Source organism: Pelmatolapia mariae, linkage group LG16_19 (assembly GCF_036321145.2).
Source record: "Pelmatolapia mariae isolate MD_Pm_ZW linkage group LG16_19, Pm_UMD_F_2, whole genome shotgun sequence".
Classification (NCBI taxonomy): Eukaryota; Metazoa; Chordata; class Actinopteri; order Cichliformes; family Cichlidae; genus Pelmatolapia; species Pelmatolapia mariae.
In genome coordinates, this window is record NC_086241.1 from 15,035,921 (window position 1) to 15,048,148 (window position 12,228).

A 12,228-nucleotide genomic window follows, 5' to 3' on the forward strand; every position below is an offset into this window, starting at 1 on the left:
GAAAAAGCAAAGATTCCCTTGCCTCATGATAGCTGGGATAGACTCCAGCTCCCTGCAAGGCTGGTAAGGATACGCAGAGGAGAATGGGAGGGTTGAATTTACAATTGATTCCAGTTACAAGTTTTTTTGTTTTCTTCTTGTTCATTCAATGTTTAACCAATTGGTCACAAGTTCCACTGAGCAGTTCTTTCAGGGCATCTTGGAAAGATGACCCCTTAGTAAGTAGTTTTTTTCCCCTCCCCTGAAAGTGACCCTAAACGAGGTCTAACAGTGGGGTGGTTCATATTATCTTAAAAAGGCATGCAGGTATCAAGCTGTTCTGAAATGGCCTACAAACTCTTACAGCGGAAAACAACCATAAAGTGCTGAGTGAGCTTAGTTATTTGCTTGACACGTTGCATTGTGGGAGCCAGAACACTGCCAATAGCAGTAATGCTGATTTTCCTTTTCAGTTCACGCCCTTTCGGATGGTCCTGGTATTTCATGACATAAAATCTAAACAGGATAATTTGAATTGATAGTTATTCCAGTCAGCCGTGGGAAAAATGCTTGACACGGCAAATCGAGTGCATAGGGTTGATAAAAGTCACATTGATTAAACACATTTTAACTCAGCTGAGAAATTAGGTTAAATAATGAACATCCCATGCCGTGTTTAAATCCCAAGATACATTTGTCCGGTATAGCATATGTTACAAAAGGAATTAGTTTTTTTATTTTTTTATATATTGACTGTTCAGGTGATCTACACAACATTATGTTATAATTCCCTCTTGGAAAGCATTTCTGCTGTAGTTGTTGTGTTTGCGTTGTAATTGTACGCAGAAAGGCTTTAGGGTGTTAAATGTATTTGTCTAACAACGTGTGACAGAATGAAGCATGTCTGTCTCGCGCAGACCCCGATTCTATTTAAGGGATTAGCATGCAATCAGAATAATTTATGTCCCCGCATGTCACAACATATTACTGGTGGTGACATGTTGGAAACAGCTGATGAGACTTCAGTTGCGCCTCTCAGCTCCCTGTTAGTTAAGGTATTGAGAGGAAATGATTTTGAGGGTGAATGATCTGTAGGATTTTTGTTTGCAGAAAGTTACTCTTGCGTTTTTATCGCAAACACAGATTATTTGGTGATGCAGTCATCTCTTCAATGCGCTTTTTAAGTAAACGTGTCTTGGATGGTAAAGTGCAGCTCAGGACTTACCCATAAGTGCATGGCATTAAGTCTGTGTGCACATTTCTTTCCCGCCCCCCACTGTGCTGCAATGACTGCGTTTCCTACCTTTATTCATCCACAAGCCCTGCCCTGTGGCCACACATGCTCATATACCTAGACCTCAGGTTATTGCAACATTTCTCGGGGTGAGGTCCAACGTGTGAAGTGGGCATGGGTGCAGCTTCTGAGTGATTTCCTTCCCACACTCTTTGTCGAAAAGTGAAGGAGATGCTCTCAGGCTTTCGTCTCCATTCACCACAGCCTTATACGTCTAACCTTTTTTAATCCTGTATCAACAGAAGGACAGGTATGTGTCTTACTCAAAGGAAGCTACATCTTTCTTTTGAGCTTATTCAAGGTAATTATTGACAGAGTGATTGTGTGTGCGCAAGAGTGACTGATTCTGCTTTGGAAAGGAGACATTCCTGTTGGGTGTGTCAATATGAGCAAAGGATTTTTCAGCTGTTGAAAGCAGCAGAAAGTCAAACATCTGGTTGTCTAATAATAACTTTTTTTTCTTGTTTTGATCCTGGCACGTCCACTATGTGGGGCTCACAAGCAGTTTTCATTATTTTCTTTAAAATGCTATTTTCTTGTGAGCACATTACTAGCAAATCCATGTATTGATGCTTAGATGCATATTCTGTCTGACGTTTGGGTCAGTCAAGGTTCATACAGATTGATTCAGACCATTTACGCATTTGTATTTCTAAATTCCCACATCTGCTCGTAGCAAATACTTTGTGAGGGTGTCCGCCAGTGTTTCCTAACCATCTGTTGAGTCTAATAGTTTGCTCAGTTAAGAGGTCTAGAAATGGCTTCAGTTTCAGGGCCATACCTAAAAATGAAATGCTGCTGTTGTGAATGAGATTTTTTTTTTTTTTAACTTTCCTCAAAAGTGTTTTTGAACCTCTCTCTGTGTTTGTAGCATCTGCTGGACATAATTTGATGGTGTTTTTTGTATCAGGAAAGTCAATACACTGTTAAAAAAGAAGCAATTTAGTATTGTTGGTCTTTGGGGATGTTGTTGTACCTGCTGAGATTATTAATGATTAGTGATGTGACTGAATTTCTCCTCACAATAAAAGTCAGTCTAGATAAGCTGGAAGCATTCGTGCGTCACATGGCCCTGACAGCAAACAGTTATTTATTTATTTTTCTTACTTAAAAAATTACTTGAAATACATCAGATGATTTCACTCATCAGATTGTCCTCTATGTCAACATAATCAATGCAACTTGGATATGCTCATAACATGGTTTTTGTTTGTTTAACCTTGGTAAACTGTATAATGCATGTGTGATTATGCTGCACTGAGACAACCAGCAATCAGACATACACCGCATTGGCTTGAAAATTACACATCTGACTCTTCATTATATTTTAGAAAACAAGCTTTCTGTCTGATAAAAGGAATATTGGGGGATGATTTGCCACAGGCATGATTACTTCAAAAAAGATTCACAAATTCAGTGATGCTAATTGGACCATGAACAAATAATTAATTATTTTGAGGCATTTGTATTGTGATTTTGGGATCTGCGTCAGACTTATTGCACCCATGTTTCCATTACAGATCTGGGGGTGGGGGGAGTCTAACCAGCAGCATGAATGGCATCCAAGCATAAATCTAGCTCCATTTGTTTTCCTGTTAGGAAAAACCACAGACTTTATGTCCTGACAGGCTGGAGTTTGTGCAACCTCCACAAACACAATAATTTGCCATGACGGAAAAAAGTGAAATGCAAGATAAAACTTGTGAGACAGTCCAAGTCACTGCATCACAACCACTCAGACTCACTACTACCTTCTGTAAAAAGTCTTTTATAGGGTGCTGCTCAAAAGGCACAGTTCTTCATGTGACTTTTTGTCTTCATGTGTCATAATACATTTAAAGTTGTGCATTAACTATCAAACTGTAATTTCCAACAAATATTAAGTATACATTTAGTGAAAAATTCAGCCTGAAAACTGGTCTTTAAGTAGCTCTCGCCTCTGTTTGTGTCATTGATTTTTCCCAGCTGCTTTTAGCTCAGCAAGTCAGGGCAATCAACTGCTGCTTCTTTGAGATTCCTTGCAATTGAAATTCAGGCTAATGTACTATCATTTCTCAGCTCGTCTCCATTTCTGTGCTGAATGTCGGTGATGTGGTGTCACTCAGCCCCCTGGAGAGAAATTTGCTTCCCTGAAAGTCAACAGATAATGGTTCTAATGGGTTTGACGTACAGGACCAATTACAGGAACACCGCATGTGTTCAGGTGATGGCAATTTATCAACTTTGCAAGTAAAAGGGGCTGAAAAGGAACTTTAAAAAAGAAACAATAAGAGGATTTCAGGAAAAAATTGTTTAAAGGAAAACAGTTGCTTTTATTATACTTTTGCAGGGGAAACTATTTAATTTGAATACAGCAGTGCGTACTCATTTGCCACTTTTTTTGGGTGCATCTGTTCAGTTGCTAGTTAATGTAGAAATCTAAGTAGCCAATCACATGGCAGGAGCTAGTTATAGATGTCAAACCAAGCATCAAAATGGGGAAGAAAATGACTTAAAGTTTACATCATCATTGTTGGTAGTGGTAGATTGACTGGTTTGAGGGTACTACTGTTTTGGTGTAATGGTGTGGGAGATATTTTTTATTTTTTTGGCATAGCTCGGCCCACTTATTACCAACTAAATATCACTGAGTATCACCTCAATTTGGTTTAATGAAGTTGAAAATGAGTTCACTGTACTCAAATGGCCTCTACAGCCACCAATAGAGCACCTTTTGGATGTGGTTGAATGGGAAATTCACAGCATGGATGTTCAGCTGACAAATCTGCAGCAACTGTTTAATGCTATCATGTCAATATGAAACAAATTCTCTGAGCAATGTTTCCTGGCAGCTGCCATAAAGAATTGAAGCCGTTCTAAAGGCAAACACTGGTTCCACCCAGTTCTAGCAAGGTGTACTTAACAAAGTGCCCAGTGAGTGCATGTATAATGACATCAAGATAAACTCCTCACCACTGTGACTTTGACAGCAGTGCTGGCTTTTTTTCAGCTGCTCCCTCCTTCACCGCTGGATGGAAACGCATATTTGTTCTGGGACAGATTTCACCCAGATTCAACATGCTTCCTATACGCAGTGTGCTTCCTGCCAGGGTTGATCCAGGGATCGTGACAGGTTATTACCGGAGCTGTGATATACATCTGCTTATTTAATTTAATTTTTTTAAACTTTAAACTTTTGTTTTTCATCAGATTGTATAGCAGCAGACAGTTATAGAGTGTCTTTTTTATTTTTTAGTACAAGTAGGACATTAAACTGAAAATCCTGCTAATTTATTTGCAGTGTTTTTGTTGACGAGACATCAGACTTTACAGCTTGACAGCTGGCCAACTAGCTACCCAGCAGGGACAGTCACAATAAAGTAGAATCTGCACACTGTTCGCTCAACTTCCACTGCTTCATATCTTGCAGGCAGAGATAATATCTTGTCATCAAATACAAACGTGGCTCGGAGCCATTTTTCCCAGTTTAGCCCTATCCCGTAATGCAGTCTCTGAATGTGGAAAAGTCGACAGTCCCTGATCCACACGGACCGCCTTTTTCACTTAATAGTCTGTGTGCAACTCAAGATGCTTAATATAGCGACATATCATCTTGCTTACTTTTTACCTAAAGTGCCAGTCAAGAGACAGACACAGACTTTTATGTTCAGATAACACATTATTTTTCTCAAAGGAAACATTTCTTCAGCATCTCTTTTCGCCCTTGGGTGGGTCTTTGTTCCTGGCTTTTTAAGGACTACTTCCCAAAACACCCAACGTGCTCTGATTGGCTGGCTAGTTTTCGCTATGTTATGGCGAAGATCAGACATTGATCTCCAAATGAAGTCTCGTCAACAAGTATTACTAGCAAGAAAACTATTCAACTCACCACAGTTTATAGTGTCACAATAAAAGGGTCAGACTACTGTGCCTGAAGATTGATTTATTTCTTTAATTCGGTTAGCAATACAAAAACAAAACCACAAAACATTTCTGCTTGGTGGTTATATTTGATTAGAGCAAAGTTTGCTTGTTGTTTATTGAGAGACTCGCAGATACATGAATGCTGTAAAACTGTGTGTTCATCTACAAATGAGTCTCAGCTTTCACCTCAGTTAATCCAAATATTGTGAGTAGAAGAAAAAATACATCTTCAGAAAAATGTCTGTCATAACCTTAAGTAGGCAGTTATAACCCAAAATGCTTCCTAGCAGAAATATGAGACGGGTAAACATGCAAAACTCTAACAAAGGTTTCCTTCTTCACTCTGACTTCTCAGAGTCACCCTTTTTCTTCTGCACGTCTTCTGACAGATAATAGTTTTTCTCCCGCAGCGCTTGTTGGGGAAGGTGTTACTAGACACGGGTGGTTTTCGAGTGATCCAAGGACTGATTAATTCATGACTGTAGATGAAACTGATGGGGGAGAATGGAGGAAAAAAAGGCTGTATTTGAACTTGAAGCTCTGCCTCAGCTTTCTTTATTGCTATCCCCTTTAAAAAAACCTTCATTTAGGTTCTGACACATTAGAAGAAATAAGTTTTCAAACCCTGTGGCACACTCATTTTCCCTTTATGTCCTTTCAGTATGAACCACATTTAGTTTGGGAAACGGTCACCAGAAGAGGTGTTGTGTAAGAAGCTGAGAGGAGTGGCCAAGTCTGAGGTCAGTAGATCAGATCACGTGATCCAGTGTGTCAGGGTGGGGTCAGACTAAGACTTTTCTTGGCAGACTAGGAGACACTGAGGATTATAATGCTTACAGGGAGATTTAGCTTTGACTAGAAAAGGATGTCTAGTAAAAGAGAGGCTTATTATTCCATGTTGAATAGGTAGATAAATCTGACAGTTAATGAAATTCATTTTCAGTTTTGTTTAGTCTTGCTGTCATGCAGGCTGTTTGTATTCTGCTTAGTCAAAGGAAACAATTATAACAGTAATAATTAGACACTGGCTTGCTTCTTTATCTTGACCACAATGAGGTCATCTTTATTCTGGAGGAACTACGCAGTGTGGTCCTTGCGCATTAACCTAATGACAGCCTTGAAATCTGCACAGATTGGGTCTGCCTTCTTGGCTTCTTACCTACTTTTCAGCTTTGTACTTGTTCTTTGAACTGTTTAAGGGCCTGAAATACCAAAGTTTCAACCCACCAGGCTTACAGCGAGGTTTTTCCTCCCTCCCTCGTTTGGAGGGCAATACAAAGAAATGTTGAAGAACCAGTCAACCATGTGCTTATAAGGACTGTGGTAGGTTGGCAGCTTCGCTGTCTTCACTTGTATTTCACAGCTGCTGAAAAGTCAACGATAAGCACAGTGAAATCTTTGTAGACCAAATATAATGGGGGATTTCAGTGGTAGGCTTCTACACCCATCACAAATTTTCCTTCTTTCTAATGGTGCCTTCAGCAAGGTTTGCCGTACTTCCTGGATGTTGTTTTCTTTGGTTCTCTTTCCTAAGGTCTGCTCTAGTCTGGACAAGCTTAGCCTGCTGAGAAATACTGAGATTATATACACAGATTTTGGTCATATTTTCACTCTTTAGTGTTTTTGTTGGCAAGTCATTTTTTTATTTATTTAGTTTTTTTTAATGGAAGGTTGAATGTTAAATCCTGTTTTTATAGAATTTACTATGATAAACATGTCATTTACCGTTATGATATCTGTCCTGCATAGTTAATTGCAGCTCGTTAATTAAAAGAGAAGCAGAAGAGTTTTCTTTCCATCCTGAATAGGTTGGCAACTTCTGTGAGTTTTCAAAATATGCCCTCAGTCAGTCCTGTCAGTGTTTTCCTCTGTGTGTGTGAGTGTATGTGTGTATGTGTGCAGCAGTCAGGGAGGAGGAGCTCAAATTCAAACAGTTTTTCTAGTTTCCCATTGCTGGCTTTTCTGGGAATAACATGGAATGTCCTGGTTCAAAGGCTGCAGTGGAGGGATGTGGTGGGAGGTAGTGGAGCACTGTGTTGTAAACTGTGAACAAGCAAAGTACCTTGGTGACTGATCAGAGGATGTATGTAACGTGGTATGCAGGACATTACATATATTACATACTTAACATACTTGGTGTTAGTGAAGCATTAATCTGTAATACCAGAGCTGGCATGTGATTCTTCACATCTCAGAAACCTTGAATGTCTCACGCTGCCTTGGTGACGCTCTCCCAGAATACCTCTGGATCACATTTCGTCCACATGTTTCAGGACCTCCTGCAAAACTACATGCACATCTAAAGCTTGTAGATTACACCAGCAGTGCAGTATCTCAGTCATGCATCTTCTGTGTTTATTAGACCCCCTTGCTTTTGGTGTGACACAGCCATCACAGCCTTTAACTATCTTGTCTGGTGAATCTGGATCCACCTCAAGCAAAGCTCCCTTGACGCTGTCTCTGTCAACAGAAATAATGAGATCATAACTATTTGTTCCACTTTCTCATTTCAGTTCAGGAAAACCTTATCACCTTTTTCCAAAGGCCTGCCCTCTCGCATCTCTTGCAACATCTCCAATACATCCAATAATACAGAGAAAAGTCACCTGTGGACACACATGTTAGGGCAACTTTTGTATTGCTAAGATTGAAATTTCCATTCCATTTTTTGGCTTCACCACAATCGCTGGCTTTCCTTTTGTTTGTCTTGGATTTTTATATGACTAAATTTCATACATAAATCATTATTTAAGTCGTGTGTTGTCTCAAGGCCATATGGCATTCATTTGCACTGTCACAGACATAAAACATTGACAGTCCTTTTCTTGTTTGGGCCATATGGCATGTGTGGGTGTATGTTTGTGCATTGCTGGTGTGGTGCGCCGCCACTTCTCAGCATCGCTTTGCCTGCGTGTGTTCGCACGCGCACGCACCCAGTCCGGTATGTGTGCAAGACTTTTAGCCGAGCGCCTGTGGTGACCAGAGCATTGTGTGTGTATATGTGTGTGCGTGTGTCCCAGCAGGAGGAATGCCAGCTCCTGAGCAGAGCCCAGTGACGGAGGAGGGGCTTCTGCTGACCATCCGCGACAGTTCAACTGGCCGCAACATGGAGGCTGACAACACCGCCAACAACATCCTGGCCTCCGTCAAAGAGCAGGTAGTGGGTTTCTTCCACTCGCACTGTGCTAAAAGCCCCTTTGCTTCATGTTAAATCTCTGATATTACAGCACAGTTACAGCGTTTATGAACCATTATTTTGTATTGGGACATTTCAGAAATGCTACTGTTTACTCAAACATTTTATATTGCGCAATTTAAGAAGAATGAAGTATGCATGGCTTCTTTTTTTTTTCCCCTACTTATTTGTGTCACACGACATGTTAACACTGTAATTGTATAACTTAACGTTGAAAGTGGTCACATCTCAACGTGTGAGATGATGAAAAGATTTTCATTTACAGCCGAATCCTCATCATAGTCTTTTATTTGCTTTATTCTATTGTGAAAAAAAGTGAAGTGGAAGAAGCTTGACAAAGAAAGCGATTCATGGTTTATCGCCTGCAGTTATGGCCGGGCTTGTATCAGAGGACAACTAGAAAGATCATCTCTAGCAGGGTTTGAGAGCTTGAGTAGAGACGTGCCCTCTGACTCACTCCGTTTCCCTCTCTGTGATTCATCCACGCCCCCTTTTTACACACACTCCTTTTTCTTTCTGGCTTCGCTCCAGTCCTTCATACTTCTTGGGAATCCAGCACAGGGCATAATGTGCTACAGAGATTTTGATCATTATTAATAATTTGAATTCCCTTCTGTGAAATCTTGCGTACATTTCCTGAACTACGCTCATGTTGAGCTAAAGTTTGAGAATGATTAATGGTGTTCCTTCGTTTTATTATTAAAAAAACTTTTTAAAAAAAGGACTGCACGAGTGCTATTAAGACTTACTGCAGGAAAGTGGGTATTGTTTACATGTGTGAGGAAGGAAAGAAAGAAGGAAGGAAGGAAGGAGGGAGCACCTGTCATTGTCACTTCCTTCCTTAGAATAATCCTCGGTGGCTCATCCGGTTGGAGCAGATATCCATGCAGGCGAGCAGGAAGGGCGAGTAGCCTGCCTGAGCTGTTGCTTTTAGAATGACTGGCTGGAGGCATGGCTCGACGGGGATTCTATAAAATTATGGTTCTCCTCGGAGTTTATGCAGGACAGAGTTGGAGAAATGAATAAAGGGATGAGTGAGAAGGAAAATGCGTAGAAGGTCAGAGATGAGGTTAGTTAGGTTTCGGGTTTTTTTCGTCCTCTGCTTATACGTGAGGTTTTCCTGTGATTGTTGAGAGAAACCTTCGAGGGATCGCGCTGTGGATGTAAACATGCATGTTTTGTAGCCATGTTCGTGGTTAGGGCTGAAGCTAAGGAATGAAAGTGCTTGACAGGAGTGTTTGGTAAGTGTTTATTGTGTTAAGGCTGCATCTTTTATTTTTTTGTCTTTGTTCTGCCTCTTTATTTGGCAGAGTTTCCTCTCTTTGACTAGTCTCATTCACTCCTCGTCTTCCCTCCTTTTCGTTCTCCTTGGAAATTTCGTTTTGTCACTGCTGTAGTTACAGCCGCACAGCCTTTGCCCAGATGCCCAAAGAAGGAAAGGCTCACCAACATGTTGGTGTTTATTCAATTGGACATGTCGCACTCTCTCTTTCCTTTTAACTACTTGCAAACATCAGCCTCTCTCTCCCTCTCTTTTTTCCCCCTTTGCTTTCTTTAGCCTGTAATTTTAGGATTTGGTTATGTTGCACTGTAGCTCCTGGAGTCCTGTTTGTGCTCTGTGCTTGTTTAATAGCAAGCACCATCTGGATGACACATCCATAATGGTTTATTACAGATCCAGTGTTTAAATGTCAAAGTATTTCTTGCAGCTCGTTCTTATTTGCCTCTGAGAAGCACGCGTGCTGTTTCTCAAGCTTGAGTCAACTCATGGCAAATGAACTGTATTGTTATTCAGTATTAAGTTCATAAATTCTTAATCTTCAGACCTATCTTTGAATTAGAATTTAATTTAACCAAAGGGATGATTGAAGATTATTATTTTTATTTATTTATTTTTTAAATCTAGTTTATCTTGTGTCTAATTAAAGCAATGGGGCAGCATTGGCACTCATTCAGACCACACTAATTATAATTTGGTGTTTTTCATTATTTGATTTGATTTGAGTTCTTTTATTTTTACGTTCACTTCATGTTAATTTAGGTTTGTTTACTGAATGGATAAGCTTGTTTCTGTTGAGTTTTTATTGTTTCAAATCTTTAGTTTGCGGCAAGTTTTTAGGATTTTGAGTGTTTCTTTTTAATTATAGATGGGTAATTTACATGGGGCAAGATTTGAGGAGTTCAGAACACGGTTAACTAATAATAATGTAGGCATCCCAGTCTTAATAATCAGTGCAACTGAAAAACAGTTGTACTGTGATTAGGAGACGCACAAGTACCTGCTCTGAACAAGCAATGTAAGAGGAAATAATATTTGTTTCTACTTTAAACATGTTGTTTGTTTTGTACATTTGAGTTTAATGAATCATTTAGTGCAGACGTTATTCATGTCACATGACACCGTGAAGGCTCTAACTTCCTGGTTGTCTGTGTGGAGTTTGGATGTTCTCCCTGTGCCTCCATGGGTTTCTTCCAGCTACTGCCGGCGTCTTCCCACAGATCAGACATGCTTGTTAGGTTAACTCCTTCTAAAATAGCCATGGATGTGAGGTAGATTAAGTGCTTAAAGTGCATAAAATAAAGTGCTATATGAATGGTTGAATGTGGGTCGCAGTCTAAAGCGCTTTGATTGGTCAGAGGGACTAGAAACTGCTATAAAAGGGCCACGAAAGCCCCAGTCCTTTTTCATTTCGATTTCTATTGGTGAAAGAAAAAAAAAACAAATAGAAAATTATGATTTTTGTTCTTCTCCAACTGTATTTTTAACTCGTGTGTATTCGTGAAGAGCACGTGTTTGACATTTAATATTCTGTTTTCTTTCCGGTTGTAATTTTTGTAGCATCAGAACACAATTTGCATTAGTTTTACATATAGTAGGTTGTGTGTCAAAGGATGTTGTAGTAGTGTAGTAATTTTACTGTTTCCATTGTAGCCAAATAAAGTGTTGTATGAGTGGATAACCTAACAGGAATGTGTATGTCTACTCAAATAATTCCATTATGTTGGTAGACTACAACGCAAATAGAATTTATGATTGTTGTTATTTTGATATAAGTGAGACAATGGCATTACAGATTATAGGGAGAGTTACGCAAGCTGTGAAATACTGAAAACATCCTAAAGCCAAGAGATGGGCTTCTTACCACAGTGTCCTTTAAATTTAAATTAAATAGTGTCACATTTGGTGGTTATTAAAATGATTATTTTAGAGATGATGGCTGCAATCTATTCTCTGGGAGCTCATTGGTAAGGTAGTTGGGTAATTTAGTAAGTAAGTGCATCTCATGTAAATACACATACTGTAAAATGTAAATGAAAACCTTTTATGATGTTAAATTGATTGTTGGTGAATAATGGTGGCTGCATCAGACGCCATCTTCAGCAGCCTTTAAAAACAAGCCAAATTCAGACTTGAAACAGCTATATAGGAGCTCTTTGGCTGTCTGAGTGGGAAGCCATGACATCCACTGCGCAGGCATTAATGAGGTAGAGGTCAGGTCTTTAAAGAGCATCTCATTGATCAGTTTGACCTAATCTCTGCTTTCTACTGCTTCTCCCTTGAGAGAAATAGCTGCAGGAAAGGAGGGTCCTTTCGTTGCATCAGCTTTGATCTCATCAGCACCAAGTACTTCTTATACAAACACTTCTCCAGTGGCCCCTCGGTATACCTATTTTTAGGTATGTTAGTATAAAGTAGGCTGCAGAAACAGAGGGGGAAGGATGATGGGTGACGATAACATTTGCGCTTTCCTGACAGCGTGCACGCTGTACACGTAAAGTCTGTGCATAGTTGACCTATTATTAACTTAAACCTTGAAATGCCAAACTATGTTTTATTATTTGTATTTTTAGAAGT

At 39.7% G+C, this 12,228-nt stretch overlaps 1 protein-coding gene across 8 annotated transcripts in view; it reads left to right on the forward strand.

Annotated features, from left to right (window-relative positions):
* The window catches only part of LOC134644297 (plakophilin-4-like), an 85,800-nt gene that overhangs the window by 14,382 nt on the left and 59,190 nt on the right, over positions 1–12,228 (forward strand). For 5 of the 8 annotated variants that reach the window (XM_063497196.1, XM_063497199.1, XM_063497198.1 and 2 more), the window contains exon 2: positions 8,197–8,333. The exons of 1 other annotated variant lie outside the window; for it this stretch is intronic. In XM_063497196.1, coding sequence (XP_063353266.1) covers positions 8,205–8,333 — 129 coding nt within the window. In that variant the 5' untranslated portion in view covers positions 8,197–8,204. Of the gene's footprint in view, positions 1–8,196; positions 8,334–9,283; positions 9,614–12,228 lie in introns of those variants that run through there. 2 more of the 8 variants (XM_063497197.1, XM_063497202.1) reach the window with 2 other exon arrangements.